Raw genomic sequence first — 19,868 nt, forward strand, 5'->3', positions numbered from 1 at the left:
TGAAACATGTTCTTCAAGGAATGAGTGTTTCATGTTTTGGCTGCTTACTGTTTCGGTTGACTACTTAACAGGAATGGTCAAAAGGAGAGGAGAGAAATCAGAATTTACAGTTCTGCCGACGTCAAGGTTATTAGAGATGCACCACAAGCTTGGATTGTGGAAAGGACTCACCCAACAGTTTTCAAAGGAACCGTCGTTATATTTGCCAAAGGGGATTCAGGGAAACTACGGAAAACATAAAACTGTATAACCAGACGGATATTTCAAACAGCGCTTTCTTGAATGTAAGGGCAATGTCTTGACGTCACATTACTCGGCACGAATAGCCACGCGGCAAAGAGATTGGTGTGCTCTTCAGTTTATACACCGGATTTCAAAGGGAAAATCTGCGTCGGATAACATGTGTCGAGTACTACCGTCTTGGGTATCTTCTAAACAGATTTATTTTTAATGGGTGAAATTTACATAATTCCGTTTGCTACTACACATCCATACTGCGGAATGTTAATGAGACGCGTGACATTTATCTCCAATCCCTCTGCTACCTATGCATCTTACTAGGATGTTCAGATTTCGTTGTTGGCACGAAGTGGGAATGTGTTTAGCACATAGGATTCGCAGTCGAGAGAACTGGAATTCGGACATTCTTTGCTACCATTCAGATTTAGGTTTTTCATTGTTCCCTATTTGATGATGGATTACGGCGGGAATGATTCCACCGAATAAATAAAACAACCTATTTCCTTTCCCATCCTGTCCCTAACCTAGCCTGTTCAGTATCCCTAATGAGCTCATAGTGCATACATCCTCGTTCTTTTACAACATTTTCGTGTTTGAAAGTCTTTATGACGGAGAGCGTTCTGGTTTTGTTCGGCTTACACAACGTATGTTTTGGATATTAATCATGTTTATGAATTATTGAAGTTTGTTATGAGCAATGACTTCACGAATGTTTAATTTTACTGCGCGAGCAGTCTTCATTTTGCGTTTCTCCTACACTGCACATCCCACAGATCTAACAAGAAGAAAAATGGTGTGGTTTTGTTTTTTATCATGAATGGTTCCTTTTTAAGTTAATTAAGCCCGGTGTTTTTTTTTGTTTTGCAAAGTAAATTATGAACTACTCCAAATGAAGTGAATGATTAGCTTTTTAAATCAGTCTTTTCTACTGTAATAATCAAAGAGCGTTGACTAGTGAAACTACACTAGTTTATGGGTCCCCATCATATTCTCCAACTATTAGAAAAAAATTGAACTGATACGGTTACTAAGGAAAATTTATATATTCAGAGGAGTTTAAACAGCGTATTTATGTACAACACAATACATGCACGTTTATATGCTTGCATTCAGTAATCTGTCCTTACACCGGTTATTAATGTACCATTATTTCACATTTGCAACGGCTTATCTCGTGCTTGCGTTAACCTGTGGTTCCGCACTATTAATCACTTAAATATGTTAACTAGTGACATGTATTCCTCAAATTTCCTTGGTCTACATTATTTACTGTTTGGTGTTGCGAATTTTTGCGTCAGTGTATATATAAGAGTAGATGGGGGTGTTGTTTCAGAAGGTGGCTGGCTTTGCAGTGGGGACAAATAACATAAATATACAAGGATTTGTCACAAGCTTTAATTAACATCTCGAAATAAATAAGCTGCGGAATAAATTTTTAGTTTGTTGACCACCACATACCTACAGCCTTGGAGTCAGGAGATCGTGGTCTTGTGGTTAGTGTTTCTGGCGCTATATCACAAGGCCTCGGAGTTGATTCCCGTCCGGGTCGGGAATTTTCTCCACTCGCGAATGGGTGTGCGTAGTCCTCATCATCACATTATCGTCGATGTGCAAGTCGCCGAAATAGAGATAAATAAAAAGACTTGTACCAGGCGGCCGATCCAAAAGCCGCAACTGGACGGAGCAGCGCTGTGGTTAGCACACTGGACTAGCATTCGCGATGTCGACGGTCGAAACCACCGTCCAGGCATCCTCATTTAGGTTGCCCATGACTTCCCTACATCGCTTAAGGCAAATGCTGGGATGGTTCCTTTGAAAAGCCTCAGGCGATTTTCTTCTCCTTCCTTCCGTAATTCCAGCTTGTGCTCCTTCTCTAATGACCTCGTTGTCGACGGCGCATTAAACACTAATCTGCTCCTCGTCATCCAAAAGCCGGCGAGGCAGAGGCAACATCAGATATGTTGCAGCCCGTGTCAGACCTGTACAGGTGACGTTTTCAGTCGTCTGATTACAATAGATATGTGCTGGGATGTATCATTTTGAATACCAATATGACTCTAAAGACCAGTTGCACGTCGGATAGATAATAATGATGATTCCGTGCCTCTGAGTGCCCCCCAATGACTGCTCCTGTCCTCACACTCTATGGTCTCTGAAGGTCGACACTTACTTCTTAATGCCGTGTTCGGTCATGGTTCACCCATTCCTACCAACATCGTCGAATAATGGCATCACTCCTATCCAGATGTCGAGCGATTCACTAATTAATCCAACTGGCTTGTGTCAGACCAACTACACGTTCTCTCTCAAATGCTGACGTATACGTATATGGTCACACGCCTGTCTGCAAGGCATAGTTACTGTCCAACTGAGAACACGGGAAGTACTTCCTAAAGACTTTTTCCCGTGGTATCTACATATAGGCTACTCTGTTTACTATCCCTGCCTGCTTCGCGGAGAAACTGCACTACGGCGTCACAATTCATCCGTCGGCAGCCAAAGTTTGTAATTTTATATTTTCAGTTGATACCTGTATTAATATCAGTCTGTGACCTATATGCTTAACTCCTTCATGGTTCGCCATTTTTTTCTTTCCCTTTTTTAAGCGTACTTCTGAAGCGCTCCTATCCACTTCCTCCCTCGTTTTTCAATCATATGCTGTGCTGATCTGATACATTTATTTATTGATTTCAAATATATTCAATGTTTGTAAAAGAAATGTTTATCTGGAACAGCTTCCCAACGTTTTGTTTATGCAATGTTATGTGTTATACGTCTCGGTATGATATTCCATATTCCAGACACGAAACTTCGTATTACTGTTATTTTGTGTTATTTTTGTGATTTAAAAAGTGTAAATGACAAATCGGAGTAAGTTACACGTTGCCATACGCTGACAGAAATTAAGCGATAAAAGAATCATACTGTGCAGTTAACGGAATAGTGATGATTTTGTTTGCACCTGGGTCCACAGGCTCGATATTCTTCTCAAAACAAAATATCATTCGTTATGGGCAATTTTTGTTTAATTTTCTGTTGATCAATTTCGACTCTGTAGTTACTATCAAGCAACACTGACGTAAGCTCTAAGCAGCATATCTTGATGTTGACTGATAATGACTATAAAGTCGACATTTGCCAATAGCTAATAAAATGAAAATTGTACTGCCAATAGCGGCCAGTCTTCCTTTTTGTGAAGCAGTATTACTGTACAATAAATTTTCCGTAACATGTAATTAAGATCTTTACTCAGTACAAGAGACGTTTTCCTCGAAGAAATTGAGTAGGTAATACACAACTGCCCTAAAAATGTATTAATGACAGACTGACGAGCAGTAATTTCTGACAAGCCTGCGTCGTGTTTATTCCATGGAATTGTACTGTTACAGCACCAAAATTAATGGCACCGAATCTCTAAGATCTATCCATCAAAAAAATACTATACCGTGAAATGCCTAAAGTCATGAGCTACATTTTCCAGTTGCATCCATGTAATATGTTATATACATACTACAAGGCGGCTGTCGGTAAGTGAGAAATATCAGAGATGGAACCAACATTATACAACAGTATTTCTTTCGGCCTTGATTGATTGTTACATCGTATTATTTCGTTCTAGAGGTAGACTCGCACTGCAAGACCTCAGTAAGGTGTTAACTAATGTCGGTAAAAGGAGTGCGCAGACAAAAATATAACATCTCTAGAACTGGCACCTGAACTAACGCGCTCTGTTGTAAGGTGTGTTATCAGATATCGGACTTAATACCTTAACTGATACTGCGGCTCCATTTTAGTGGTACCTCTGGTGGTCGGAAATCCGGCAGGTGTCTCTCCTCCGTTTCAAGAGTATACCAACAGTCCTTCATGAATTACACTATGCGGTAACCGAGGACGTCTGTTTATTGAGGCTTACCGCCGATGACAGAGACATATAGTGCGAAGATGCACAATTCGATATATGACATAAGAATAGCGAAAATCGATGCTGATGTCATTAGGTGTCTGAAGGAAAGGAATAGTACTTATACAGTGGTAACTGCTCTCGGAACTAGGGCCTCGTTTTACTCTCAAAACACGTACTTTCAGTCATAGATGAATATAATAATGTCACTGAAAAAACTGACACTCCATTTTGTACAATGAAATGCCACAAGGAAAGTATCGCATGACGCCAAAATTAGTATTACGTTGGGAAACTTACGCTACGATACTAGAACGGACAACATTATTCACGCCTGGTCAGAATGTTTGCTTATGTGAAACATAAAGAATCATTTCGCCATCTACGTCATAAGGACGGAAAACTATCGCACGTCATTAGGATATAACCGGAGGAAACATTCAAAGCGAGTTCCACTACTTGCAAGAATCGGACAATTATGGAGGCCGTATACAGTGTGTCTCTCTTAAGAGTATTCAGGCGTATTTTCCGTTGTGTTTCGGCTGATATTTGGAATTTCGTTTCTGCATTGTGTAGCTATAGTCAACCCCAACAATTATTACTCATCATGTTTTTCATGCGACGCCTAGTGTAAACATAAGGCACAGGTTTGTTTCCCATTACAAACAAAATTATTTTTAAACCGGTACATTACGTGACAATTCGACATACCGCTCCAAAATTAGTGTAGTCTGATATTTGTTTCTTAGATATGTATTAACAAGGATCGTAAAACACGAAGTCCACCAGCGACTCTGTAGCGGTGTATGCTTGGCTGTAGTAGTCAGCGCAAGATGGGTCGGATCTGTCGCTGCTGGCTTACTGGTTATTCGTCGTGTGTTACTGTCCTTTTTAAAACATATCGATAAAACAGATATCGCACTAGACTAATCTGGGACGACTCTATCGAATGGGCGTGTACAATTCTGCTTTAAATTGATGTTTTCCGTCGACATTGGGCGTCGCATGAAATACGTTGGGTTGAATTCTCCTACACAGTGCAGAAACTAAATTGCAAATGTCTGCTGAAACGTCATGCAAAATGCACCTGACGATTCTTCGGAAGGACACCTCGTATATGACATCGCAGAGGAAATCTTCCGAGAACAGTTGAAGGCTTGAAATGTCCTATCACTGGCTTGGTTTAGAAAGTCAATTACCACATGACTTTAGGCACTTCATTATACCATGAGCAAAATTATTTCGAGTATTTCAATATAAATCACATTTAGCATTACAGTTAAAAGAGAAGTGACTATATCTAGGGGGCGGTAGAGTATTACACGATATGAAGTGGGTTGAATAAGCAGGAAAACGTTTGGTAATATGGCCTTCCACAAACGCAAACTGTAGCTTTTCTGGGACCAGCAGGCGCAGCTACTGTGCATCAGAGATTACGAGTCTGTCGTTTATGGACGTAGCGCTTCCAAGACGTCTGTAAATTGGAAGGGTCGGAATGCACAGTTGTTGACCTTTTGGAAAGAAAAGCAACACTGATTTTCATTCAGGCTATTACCCCAGATTTCTGAAATCAAGTAGTGCTCGAAAAACTTCACAAACGTATTTCTTATTTTCTCCGAGAATATTAAAAAAGTGCATTTAAAATATTGGTTTTGGTTTTCTCCTGTTTACGCTTTCTCGATTTTCGTAAATCCACCACCAGAGACAACCCTGGAAGTCTTCGAAAATAAGCACCCACAGGTAGACAGATAAGAAAAATTCATTCCAAAACAAATAACAATGTAGGCGTTTTGCGAAAAATTATTATAAAATCCGAAAAAATATGAAATTAATATTTAAGCTCTTCATGCACATTCCATAGACAAACATAACACCAATTAAGAAACATACAGAGCAACATAATTTAATTTATATTCTAATTTTAAAATAAACACAGAAGTTGAAATATAGGGTGCTTATTTTACAACTGAAGACATGCAGGGTCTGTGAAAGGCCATTGGTTACGTGGGTGACTGCGGACTACTTTGGAGAGACAAATAGACTACTTAGGGTTTGTGCGTACCGATAAAATGCAGTTAAATAAACAAGCCATGCTTCCAGCTAGCTGAGAATGACATGGGTGCTTATTTTACGTTAGGTAAGCTAGGTGTGCTCTGAATGTTTAAACATAAGTGATCGGAGTTTTATGGGTAACCGACTCAGCAAAGAGGGATATCGCTACCATATTATGACTTTTCTGATGCAGTTAAATAGATGGAAAATGAAGTGCTAACACCTGAAGAAGAACTTGGCTATAGAAAATCACATGACGAAAAGAAGGAAGACATGGGTCTAAAAAAGTGAGTGATTTTAAATAATGAGAATAAACTTATAGTCTCCTGCCACGAGATATAAAACGATTATTATTGATATGCTCAGAACCGTTATATCACTTGTATAAACACTCCACTCTCTCCTAATCGATTTCGTATTACGTGAAAAGGAATATGTGAAATGTGTGATGCATGAAACCACTAGGTTTCAGAGTAATGAGGGGGACATACCATATGCATACTACCTGCTTTATTGTTGATAGATATCATCTTTCCTTAGGAAAGATGACTTAGTAAGCCATAAATGAAGTAATCCCTGTTGTTTATTAACTGCAGGAAGCATACAGTACCGTGTCAAGATAACAGACTAAAGTACTGGAAGACTAAGGATTTTTTTTTCATTTGTGCTGATCAGTGAAATTGTTCAACGTATTCGATGAAGAAGCAACTACAGACTTGCTACAGGACATCTGTCATCAGTTTAAGTATCCTGCAATGGGTTTGCAAACAGACATTGCATAGTTCCAAATGCATATTTGCAGATAGTCGTATCATAATTTCCACCGATTCTGGTGAAACTTACTGTATTGCACAATGCGGAAACTTGAAGACGAGCACTGAGAACAGGGTATCGAAAAAATTTAAGAAAGAAAACACATTTAAGGAAGCTGACTAACATAAATTCCTGGGATAAATTTATTAACTCATAGATATAGTGACTGATTTGATGAGACGCGCCGAAATTTCCCTTTTGTGCCAACCTCTTCGTCTGAGAGTAGGACTTGCATTTCACGTCATCAGTTTTGTTAGATGTATTCCAATCTCTGTCTACCGCCACAGTCTTTATCCTCCAGTACCATGGAAGTTGCTCCCTGGTGACTTAACACATGTCCTATCATCTTATCCCATCTTCTTGTCAGTGGTTTCCACAGGTTCCCTTCTTCGACAGTTCCGCAAGTAACCTCTTCATTCCTTATCAGTCAACCTAAATTTCAACACCTTTCTACAACATCAAGTCTCAAACGCTTCGAGTCTCTTTTCTCCCTGTTTTCTCACTGAACATGTTTCACTGCCATATATTGCCATGTTCCAAACGTGCATTCTAAGAAATTTCGTCCGGAAATTAAGGCCAATTTTTTATACTACACTCCTGGAAATGGAAAAAAGAACACATTGACACCGGTGTGTCAGACCCACCATACATGCTCCGGACACTGCGAGAGGGCTGTACAAGCAATGATCACACGCACGGCACAGCGGACACACCAGGAACCGCGGTGTTGGCCGTCGAATGGCGCTAGCTGCGCAGCATTTGTGCACCGCCGCCGTCAGTGTCAGCCAGTTTGCCGTGGCATACGGAGCTCCATCGCAGTCTTTAACACTGGTAGCATGCCGCGACAGCGTGGACGTGAACCGTATGTGCAGTTGACGGACTTTGAGCGAGGGCGTATAGTGGGCATGCGGGAGGCTGGGTGGACGTACCGCCGAATTGCTCAACACGTGGGGCGTGAGGTTTCCACAGTACATCGATGTTGTCGCCAGTGGTCGGCGGAAGGTGCACGTGCCCGTCGACCTGGGACCGGACCGCAGCGACGCAGGGATGCACGCCAAGACCGTAGGATCCTATGCAGTGCCGTAGGGGACCGCACCGCCACTTCCCAGCAAATTAGGGACACTGCTGCTCCTGGGGTATCGGCGAGGACCATTCGCAACCGTCTCCATGAAGCTGGGCTACGGTCCCGCACACCGTTAGGCCGTCTTCCGCTCACGCCCCAACATCGTGCAGCCCGCCTCCAGTGGTGTCACGACAGGCGTGAATGGAGGGACGAATGGAGACGTGTCGTCTTCAGCGATGAGAGTCGCTTCTGCCTTGGTGCCAATGATGGTCGTATGCGTCTTTGGCGCTGTGCAGGTGAGCGCCACAATCAGGACTGCATACGACCGAGGCACACAGGGCCAACACCCGGCATCATGGTGTGGGGAGCGATCTCCTACACTGGCCGTACACCACTGGTGATCGTCGAGGGGACACTGAATAGTGCACGGTACATCCAAACCGTCATCGAACCCATCGTTCTACCATTCCTAGACCGGCAAGGGAACTTGCTGTTCCAACAGGACAATGCACGTCCGCATGTATCCCGTGCCACCCAACGTGCTCTAGAAGGTGTAAGTCAACTACCCTGGCCAGCAAGATCTCCGGATCTGTCCCCCATTGAGCATGTTTGGGACTGGATGAAGCGTCGTCTCACGCGGTCTGCACGTCCAGCACGAACGCTGGTCCAACTGAGGCGCCAGGTGGAAATGGCATGGCAAGCCGTTCCACAGGACTACATCCAGCATCTCTACGATCGTCTCCATGGGAGAATAGCAGCCTGCATTGCTGCGAAAGGTGGATATACACTGTACTAGTGCCGACATTGTGCATGCTCTGTTGCCTGTGTCTATGTGCCTGTGGTTCTGTCAGTGTGATCATGTGATGTATCTGACCCCAGGAATGTGTCAATAAAGTTTCCCCTTCCTGGGACAATGAATTCACGGTGTTCTTATTTCAATTTCCAGGAGTGTATTAGACTTCTTTTGGCCAGGAATGTCCACTTTGTCTACCCTAGTCGCTTTTTGTCTACTTATGCTTCATCCGTCATATTTTATTTAGCTTCCAAGTCAGCAGAATTCCTTAATTTTGTTTACTTCGTGGTCAGTGTTTTGAAGTTAAGGTTATGGCTAATCTGATTCCTGGTACTCCCAATTTCTTTCGTATTCTTTCCGTTTACCATCACACCATATTCTGCAGTCATTAGACTGTACATTCAATTTAACAGACCAGGTAATCCTTCTTCACATTCACTGAGGGTACCAATGTCATCCGCGAATCTTATCTCTGATACCCTTTCACCTTGAACTTCAAGCCCACTCTTGATCCTTTCTTATGTTTCTTAGATTTTTAATCCGAGCACTTCGATGTCGTCTCTTGGTTATTGTACATACTGTACGCTGCCCGTGCAGCTTACTCCTACTTTTCTCTGAATGTAGAACATTTTACAACAATTAACATGTTGAACAGTATTATAAATGTGTCTCCATTTTTGTGAAGTTTTGCTTCCATAAGCAAAGCTCCACATTCCAACTGCCGCTCTTGAACGTTACGTTTGCGAGCCCCAAATATCATCCAACAGATCATCAGTTTTCTTTTTCATTCTTCGGTATACCATCATTGTTAGCAACTTGAACATATGAGCTCTTAAGTTGATAAGGCGATAATTCTCTATCTGCCCCTGTTAGCTGCGAAACCATGTTTTATGAAAGTTTTCTGAAAAGCGTAGGGTCAAAAATGCAGAATTCTGTGACGTTTTCACTCTACATTGGAGGTGCCAGATTAAAACAGTGTGACTCATGGAAATTCGAGCCGTGCTATCGAGGAACTTGAGTCGGGCCTGCATAGCTAGGCATGTAAGAGATAATGCCGTGTTCTAGTGCCAGTCTGCAATCAGTTTTATAGAGCTGCAATTCAAGAGATCATTTGTACAGTGATAAAGAACTGCTAGAAGGCAATGTAATAGTAGTATGGTATTCTGCATTTTGTCAAGTCTTGTCATGGATTAAGCCTCTTCCACTTTTGTCCGTTTATAGCCAGTGTTTTCATTTTTGAATATTTTTCTCCTTTGATATTGTCCAGCATTTGATATCTTCATTTTCCTCTTCCCCTTTATCCCTCAATGGTAGCCATTAGAAAAGGGTTAGAAGTCAGGGTGACAATTATTGAAGTATATTTAAAAAAAAAACATAAAATAGTTACCAACTACGGCGCGCACACACTTTGTTCAACTTGTCACTACAGATATTTGGATATAGGTTATAAGATGTTAGATATGCCTGCCATCCTTGACGATGATGTGGCGCAGACGAATATCGACATTCTGCATGACCCGCTGAAATCTAGGAACGTTGATGCTGTTGATGACCTCTTGAATGGCTGTTTTCAGCCCAGCAGTGGTTTTGGGCTTATTGTCTTTAAAATAGCCTCACAAAAAGGAGTCGGATGTGTTCAAAACCGGATAATATGGCGTCTAATCGAGGTCCATGCTAGTGGCTTCTGGTTACCCCAGAGCCAGAATGCGGTCCCCAAAGTGTTCCTCCAGAACATAAGACACTCTCCTGCTTCAATGGGGTGGAGCTGCATCTTGCATGAACCACATCTTGTCCAAATCAAGTCACGTACCGTTCGATAGTAACCGTACGATCAAGGATTATCACACCGATTATTCCGTGACTTGACATCGCACACCACACAGTCATCCGTTGAGGGCGAAGAGACTTCTCGATCGCGACAAGAGGATTCTCAGTGCCGCAAATGCGTCAGTTTTGCTTATTGACGAACCCATCCAAATGAAAGTGGGCTTCGTCGCTAAATCAAATCATAAATGCGCATAGTAATTCCCATCATTCCCCCTGGAAGACCGTACATTTCGAACGTCCTAACGCTAACCGTTCAGAGGTTATGACGATTTTATTTCATACAGTTCAATAATCGTCACCGTGTAAAAAGTTTAGCAAACCGAACATTTAATTATCACGATTATAAATGAAATAATCAAGTTAACTGACGATAACTTTCACAGCAGTAAGTTACAAGTTGATGCATAGCAATCGTCTAGAGAGTACTGAATAGCAATAGGAAATTGTTAAAGACACGGAACCGGTACACACAGTATAAAGAAGAACAATAAGAAGAAGACTAAAAATAGAAGAAGCTCAAAAATAACAAGTCGTACAGAAAGGAACTTGCAGGCTATACTGCGCACTACATAGCTTTTGACGCGGTGAAGGGGAAAACAGGTAATGCTGAAAAAATTTATCATCGGCTCAAAAAGTGTAGCTGTGGATATTAACGATGGAAGCGTTTTTATATGCTTTCATAGTTTAAATGGCTTCAGTTAAAGTTTTCTCTAATGTGGGAACAAGTTATAAGAATAAGAAGAGTTTTTCCGTTTACTTGTGTCCACAACTCTGCAGTATTTTAGAAATGACATGTTCCATCCGGACTGTTATTAAATGTATTTATTTATTTTGCCTGTCGAGCTATTCTCAAGTAATAGCTGTAATAACATAACTTGTTAACAAAATTCAGTTTTTAGAAGTACATGATATTCTCAGTCTTTCCTTGCTGGCAATGGCCAGTTCTTTTTAAAGTTAGACGACTTCCTACCTCACGATGAAGTGCGTCGATGAATACTCGCTCTTCTTGAGAGGACAGCGTCCACGTCATAACCGTGTTTACGTATATCTCAAACCCAAAATCGTAATCAGTATGAAATGTCGTAGCACTTCACTGAGAACGAAAATATTATGCACGCAAAGTATTGCAGACATTTTCCTTACTAAGATAATTCCTACCAAATTCACGTCCTATTGCTCTCCTATTTATCACGATGCGTGCGCCGTTTGCGACGTTTAAGAAATAAAGCTCTCAGAACGCGGTGGTTACAAGTGACCAAAGATAATATCTGCATTGTCAGGGAAACAGTTCTACCTACATTCCACTGCCATATGTCACGTTACCTAATTAAAACGCAATACTTCTTTAAGACGGTCGTAGTTCTAATGGAAAACTTACTACAAGAATTCATCAACTGTCGTTTCAAAGCGGCAGTATTCACTGTCTTATCAAAATTATTCGGTCACTCTTGTGTAATGCGGAACTGACCTCTAGTCGTCACGAAAGGAAGTAGGGGGTATTATGTTGTCAGTAGAGAAGCAGAATGAGTTGGTCGGGGAAGGTCAGTCACATTGTATGTGGACTAGTCATTGGATTTAGGCTGAGTAAGAAATCTGTCACGGGAATTTGAACCTTTCCAAAGTTGCCTCAGACCACTGTTGGTGTTTTGACAGTGAAGTGGAAATGCAAAGGAATACTAAAGCTAAATCAATATCAGGCAGACTTCGGGTCTTGACGGATAGGGACTTCTGAGCATTGCGGAGGGTGGTTGTAAGAAATCGCATGAAATCATCAGAAGCAGTCACTCGTGACTTCCAGAGTGCTACCAGTAGTCGAGGTAGGCGCAATGGCTGTACGTAGGGATTTAGAAAGAACGACACACAGTGGTCGACCAGCCCCTGATAAACTAAACACTTTTGTGGTCAGTGGTAAGCGACGCTCGAAACGGCATTAAGAGCGACGCCAATGGGCAGCGGAAGAAGAGAAGCGAGTGATTTGGAGTGATGAATCATGCTGTAGTCTGAAACAATCCGATGGAAGGGTTTGGCTTGGCGAGTAACAGGAGAATGTTACCTACCTTCATGAGTAATGCCAACAGTGAAAAATGGAGCAGGTGGTGTGACGGTTTGGGAGTGCTTTATTTAGCTCTTCAGAAATTAAGTGCGGAAGGATATGAACACATTGTACACCATTGCGGACTGCCTACAGAACGGGTATAATTCGGAGACGATAACTGTTTGTACCAGCAAGACAATGCACCATATCATAAAGTAACATCTGCGAGGCAATGGTTTCCGAACAATAAAATTCCTAAAAAAAAGGACTGGGCTTCTCATTATCCCGAGCTGAACCGAATGGAACAGCTTTGTGATGAGTTAGAACATCGACTTCGACCGAGACCCGAGCGTCCAACACCACTACCTTCCCTGGTTTCGGCTCATGCGGGAGAATGGACTGCCGATCCTACACAGTTATTTGGATCCTTCATCGAAAGTGTCTTAAGCAAACTGCCAGCCGTAATAAAGATGCCGGGTGGAAAAATCCTATATGAATGTCTACTAGCAGGTGTCCAGATGCTTTTGAAAATATAGTGCATAGGTTGATCACCAGGGCTTCAGTTGTTATATAAGTGTGCGACGTCAACACGCGAGGAGAACGTCAGCGAATTTTGTTGATGTTTCTATAAGATGTCGCGATGAAGTAACTCCAACATATTCATATACCGAAAGCTTTGTGTGTTGATCGTATGGAAATACTTCAGTGTGTTGTAATACTAAAACAAATTTAAATATCAGATATATACGTTTCTGGCGAGTTGATATCGTCATGGAGGTCCTTACTGAAGCTGACATAATTAAGCTGTGACTTCTAAATGTGTATCTAAATACTAAAATTGGAGTGAAAAGACAGTAGAAGGATTTACTTACTAAGTTTTTCTTTTCTTTGTGTCGGCTTACCATGAATAGCCACTATGACGCTCAGCATGCTTCTTATATATGTGTCTTTAAAACTCAGTTGGTTCTTTCAGAAATTTATGTTGTTACTGCTGTTACTTGAGAACGATACATTAGCTAAAATTCCTGCCATAAATAATCAACTTTAATAACAGTCCAGACAGCAAATGTTATCATTTCCAAAACAAGGAAAACAATGAAATTTGACCTTCTTGTTATCAAAGTGCTGCGTTTGGGCAGTCTACTCTACGGAGCTACTAGCGGGAAGTGACCGGCAGAGCACACCTAGCACGTACCCCCAGCGTTGTACCTTGGGGTTGAGATCGGAGCCCTGCTGCATGAGAGTGCCGATGGTGAACCAGAAGCTGTTGGCGAGCGAGAACTGGTTCTCGATGAGGTCGTTCTCCGTGTCGCAGGGGTGCGGGTTGTGCCACTCGTAGGGCGAGAACCGGGCCACCACGAACATGGTGATGGAGACGAGAACGTAGGCGGCCAGCACGTACAGCCAGATCTCGACGGCCAGCGGGTTCATGAACGAGAAGAGGCGCGTCGGCGCGCTCGTGGGGACCTGCCGGGAACCGCAAGCTACACGCCGTCAGTAGTGCCTCCCGGCCCCGCCAGGGTCGCGCGCTACACTCCACAGAGTGGAGGTGTGGCAACAGCAAGCAGATTAGTCGAGCACGTACTGCTCCCACCAGTGTAACAACACAAGGTGCGAAAAAAAAAAGCTGTGGAAAAATTCCGTTAAATCACACAACACATCCAACACTCTTATTCAACATGGTTCTTTCAGGAAAAGGAGCAACAGGAAACCACGAATTAAACAGTTACAACAATTGTAAACAGTCTCTTCACCAAATAAAAAGGCTTTTAGTTGTTCACAAGTCTGAGTTTGTCACGGCTGAGCTCTGTATTTCAACGTATAGAACTCGAAAAGCTATGTGAATCAGGTTTTTTGATTCATAGTTGTTATTTATCTTCCCTGAAGATTGATTTGAATTACGGACAAGAGAGATCATTTTTTCAAGATAATCTACGGCTCTTTAATAGTATTTTCAAATCACCTGTTTAGTAAAACATATTTCTTTGGTGCACAAATTTAGGAATTTGTATTGGAATTGTGAACTACATAGGTGTCTCAACAGATCTGTCAAGGTCCGCACGAATCCCCCTGTCGGAGGTTCGAGTCCTCCCTCGTGCATGGGTGTGTATGTTGTCCTTAGCGTAAGTTACTGAAAGTTAGATTAAGTAGTGGGTAAGGTTTGGGGCCGATTACCTCAGCAGTTTGGTCCCTATAAGATCTCACCACAAATTTTCAAATTTCCAGATCTGTTGAGTGGCCGTATCTATAACAACTATATCATTTATTTTAAACTAAATTAGAACACAAAAACTGCCCTGTTTCATGTTTCAAGTAGTAAATTTCTACAATACAGTAAGTACCACTATTACATTATTACATACATATAATAACAGCTTAAATCAAAACCATCTGAAATGAGCAGGTAACTAACAGAAAATATCATAGGTACACAACCTAATAAATGTTCACTGAGTATTGACCTACTGTCTCCGATACAGTTTCCCTGCCCATGTGCCATTCACTCCCCTTTTACTCAATCTCAGCATCTCGAGCAAACCCATCCGTAGTCTACTATAAACGCAAACACGTCCGGCGTGAGCGACTGTCAACCGACAAACATGAACAACTTCGCGGCCTATGACACTACCTGCATCACATAGAAAAACTAATGCGATAACTGCTAATACAAAAGGTTATTTGGTACAGTGTTTGTGACATGAAACTTCTCGAGAAACGTGAGAAAAATGAGCACACTCAAGAGAGTAAAAAATTCATTGCAAGTCCAACCAAGAGTGTTAACATGAACCGAAACTGGTAAAGCCAATGAGAAAAGAAAGGGAAAGATAAGAAGCAAATTCATTATACAGGGTGTTTCGAAATTTATACCGAACGTCTTGGAGGGCGTACAGAAAGTGGTGTGTAAGAAAATGAGGAGAGGAACCCACGCCGCAAAGGTAATCTAACGACGCTACAGTGAGTCAAAGTTACAGGCGTTGGCACCTGTATATGTATCTACACACAGGGTAATTCCATGATGACGTTACACACTTTCAGGGATTGGATAATTGCATCAGCTTAAGGTAAGGTGTCTGTACAGGAAACGAACTAGTTGAACGGTATAAGCGAAAATCTTTTTCATCCCTCTGACAAGTAATACATGTACCGGTAATGTTGTTTTTAAGATTATAGGGTACGCAAGTTTCAGAGGTGGTAGAATGGACCAAAACAAGAAAAAAAGGCCATTAAAAATAGGCTTTAAAGCGTATTTCTTAAGAGCTATAAGCACTTGCTGCACAATAGCGAAGATGAACACGTACTGATACCTCATTTCAGAGCCTACCTTTACTACACTTTTTTTTCCTTTTTTCGGCCCTACAATCTTAGCAACACGACCACAGGTATGTGTATTCCATTTTGGGAGGCAACAGAACAATTTTCACTTATAATTTTCTACTCGTTCGTCTATGGACGAGAATTCCTTTACTCGAATTTATACATTTACCCTTCTTCACCATCCCTGAAAGTTTTTAACGTCTTCATCATCCCCAAAAGTTTCTAACATCTTCATGGACTCACCCTGTGTATAATGTACATATACACGTGCCAGCAACTATAACTTCGATGTACAATAGCTTCGTTGGATGACGTTTCCGGACACGGGTTCCTATCCTCATTCTGTTCCGCAAGAAACCTTTCACATCACCTCCACGTTTGTTTGTGTAATTTTGAAACACCCTGTGTATAGTTAATATTTTCGTCAAATTCAAACCATCTGTTGAAGTATTATCCGCCCACGAAAGATAACTGCAAAATTTATCTGTGTTCACAAGTATGTATCGTATTACAGCTCGCGAAGAGGCAGTTCATTTATTGAAAAAAAAAAGTATAATCCGTCTATTTATGTCTATTGAAGTATCGATACCGTATCAGTGACATAAACTGGTATCAGTGAAACCAATGACTGGGATATTTGCCAAGATTTGTTCAGTTTTTCAGTCGTCGTGACAAATGAAGACTAACTGAACATATCAAACTTCACTGGAAAATTTGCATTGTCATAATACGTAAAGTCTGTGCAAACAGTCAGTACTACCGACAGATATAGTCCAGAGATTTTCGACGTACATGTCAAGTATTTTATTTTCGGTTTTGTTACCCTGTGGCATTATATTTGAAAGCAGAAAAATGATTCGTCGCTAATGTTGTTACAATCCTTCTGGAAAGATATTCAAGTCTAATCGATTTGTCCACCTTTCATTGAATTTTTGTCAAAACGAGTTTGAATCGGATAAATCTCGGTTTTCAAGCAGCGTCACCGAGCGAGGTGGCGCAGTGGTTAGCACACTGGACTCGCATTCGGGAGGACGACGGTTCAATCCCTCATCCTGCCATCCTGATTTAGATTTTCCGTGATTTCCCTAAATCGCTCCAGACAAATGCCGGGATGGTTCCATTGAAAGGGCACGGCCGACTTCCTTCCCGTCCTTCCCTAATCCGATGAGACCGATGTCCGCGCTGTCTGGTCTCCTCCCCCAAACAACCGAACCCAAGAAGCGTCAGCTCAGACAAAATTCTCGAACATTCAACAGTTGTCGCCACCAACGTAACAGGGATTAAAACTTCTCACTTTCGAGGTAGGAAAGATGTCCCCACCTGACTGGCAGTGACAGTTATCTCGATTGACGCGGTGTGAAAACAGAGAATCTTTTATCCAGTAATGGAGCTGCGAAAGACTGAGAGTACCTAATAACTGTGAACGTAGTGCAGATTTGCCTTCAGCAGGCTAGTACTGTCTTATTTGTAACTGTGAAACTCGTGGAGGTTGAGAGGTAGTGAGACAGGCAGGATGCGGACGGTGGTTGGGGCGCTACCTTGGGGTTGACTCCGGAGCCCTGTCGCAGCAGAGTTCCCGTGACGAACCAGAGGCTGTTGGAGAGCGAGAACTGGTTGACGAGGAAGTCGGGGGTGCGCCACGGCCGCGGGTTGCGCCACTCGTAGGGCGAGAAGCGGGCGAGCGCGAACAGCGACAGGCAGGCGAGCAGGAACGCCCCCACCACCAGGCACCAGATGTCCAGCGCCAGCGGGTCCAGGAACGTGAAGAACGTCGACTCCTTGTCCGTCGGCACCTGCGCACACGCCCTGCCACAGCCTGCTCCGCTGCACTGCCACCACCCCCGCTGGTGGGCGCCCCAGCTGCTCAAGTGTCACGTGTCCAGGGCCGCACCAATGGGAGGCTGCGCCCCTGGCAACTGTGCGAAAACATCCCCTTCCCTACCCCTCCGTAAAAAAGGCTGTTACAGCTCGAGAGCCAGAGGTCCGCAGGCACAGGTGGCCAGGGGTGGACAACGACTGGCATCGGAGCAAGTTACGCAGCCGTGCGTTAAGCACATGGCACGCGGACCGTGCATCCGAACGTTGAGCGTTGAGCGTGGAATAGCACGTTCGGGTGTCTTTCCGAACGTGCAGAGCAATATCTGGCATGTCATATATTCTGAGCGTGCGTCTGACCGTTGACCAATGAGCCACCAACGTCACACGCACGCTGTCTCCCTTCAGTACAGAGCTGTGAGGCGCCATATTGGCATTCATTTCAAGCCTATATGTATATATGCCGTTTCTGACCACCAGAAAATTGAGAATCCTTGGAAAACCAGTTGCTAGTCGTGTGATTCGTTCCAATAAAAGAATGAGAAACATCATATTCGTGGCAAAAGAATTATTGTAACTTGCGTATTATGAGAGTAGGCTGTTTGAAGCCAGCGACACACTGAAGATCTACCCAAAACGCGTTGTTTTGGTACAATTTGTTATAGTAAAACTTCAATTAGTAACATATCTACGATTAAGGTTTTCTGCCGGAACTAACATACTACGATTAGACATCTGCAGTGTGTATTTAGTTTGATGGGGCGGAGGTTCGCGTCTTGCCACTTCCAACAGTTTTTTCCTAACATTCGTGTTTTTATTGGGTTCTGGTACTTTATTATTAGTTTAATATAAGTATATTCTATAATATTTGATGTTATGTAAATATAAGTTCAATTTTTTTTTTTTTTTAGGGGTGACTTTGTCCAATTGGCTTAATCTACAGGACAGGTTGCGCTACTTGTATAAAAATATTTTGCCCCTTTTACTTTTACGCTTCAATTCACATGTCGTAAATATTGTGCTACTGGGTAGGAACACTGATAAAGTAAGACTGACCTTGGGGTTTTACTAAAATGTAGGAATGATGAAATAATGTTTATCTTATGCGGAGAAGTATTCCAAATTTGTACGGCACTGTTTGTAATGGAACTTTTATAAAACTGTGTCATTATTGATTGGACATGGCACTTTCCTTTCCTTGGACGATGGAGGAAATGTGCGTTTTAATAGAGCTAACGTGGGAATTTTACGCGCGCCCGATGAGTAAACAATGTGATTTACGAAATAGAAACGTCCCACAACTGCCGCTGGAGTGCTTTGCGATCGCGTGTACCATGTTGATGCCCACGTACCGTATGCACGAGTCGCATCGTTCCTGAAAGTTCAGCAGCACGTTGAACTTTGCGCGCTCAACGTTAACGTTCCACAGCACGGTGTGTGTGCCGGAGGCTTTAGCGTACGCGACTAAACTGCACCGATCGGGTGCACGCAGCCAGGGGTGGCCGAGTGCACAGAATGGGTGGAATAGGACCACCTGCCGCATAGACTATTCTGGCTGCACCTTTCCCAGGCCAGAGTGAGGGGTGACCAGGGTGCCGGTATATGGCATAGCGTTGGAACAGCCTGCCCGAAACCCAGCTCCATCCAAAACATTTCCACACAGTTTAGCAAAATTGTACATATAACATATAAAAGAGAAACATTATTGAAAAATACTCATTGTATTAACTATACTGTTAAAATATGCTACACTTAACAATAAATACATTACTGAAACACATAACAAAAAACTGAACATAATTTTTTTCTTGAGTTTGGAACTATAGAGAAACCTATAGCTTAATGTTAATGGTACTTACTGAACATTATTATCTGGCTGAAACCATATACAGAACTGTTGACGTCCTGACTTGTTTACAGGATGTGATTTTTTTTGGTGACTCGTTATTATTGTTGAATCAACTGGAAGCAAATTACAGCAACAGCTGCAAATTTGTTTCCTGACACAGACTTT

At 42.4% G+C, this 19,868-nt stretch overlaps 1 protein-coding gene across 1 annotated transcript in view; it reads right to left on the bottom strand.

Moving 5' to 3' along the window:
• Nucleotides 1–19,868, bottom strand: part of LOC124778790 (glutamate receptor ionotropic, kainate 2) — a 341,610-nt gene that overhangs the window by 82,003 nt on the left and 239,739 nt on the right. The window contains exons 11-12 of the mRNA XM_047253668.1: nt 17,578–17,832; nt 13,934–14,191 (exon numbers count right to left, since the gene is read on the bottom strand). Of these exons, the coding sequence (XP_047109624.1) occupies nt 13,934–14,191; nt 17,578–17,832 (513 nt within the window). The remainder of the gene's footprint in view (nt 1–13,933; nt 14,192–17,577; nt 17,833–19,868) is intronic.

Source organism: Schistocerca piceifrons, chromosome 1 (assembly GCF_021461385.2).
Source record: "Schistocerca piceifrons isolate TAMUIC-IGC-003096 chromosome 1, iqSchPice1.1, whole genome shotgun sequence".
NCBI classification, from domain to species: domain Eukaryota; kingdom Metazoa; phylum Arthropoda; class Insecta; order Orthoptera; family Acrididae; genus Schistocerca; species Schistocerca piceifrons.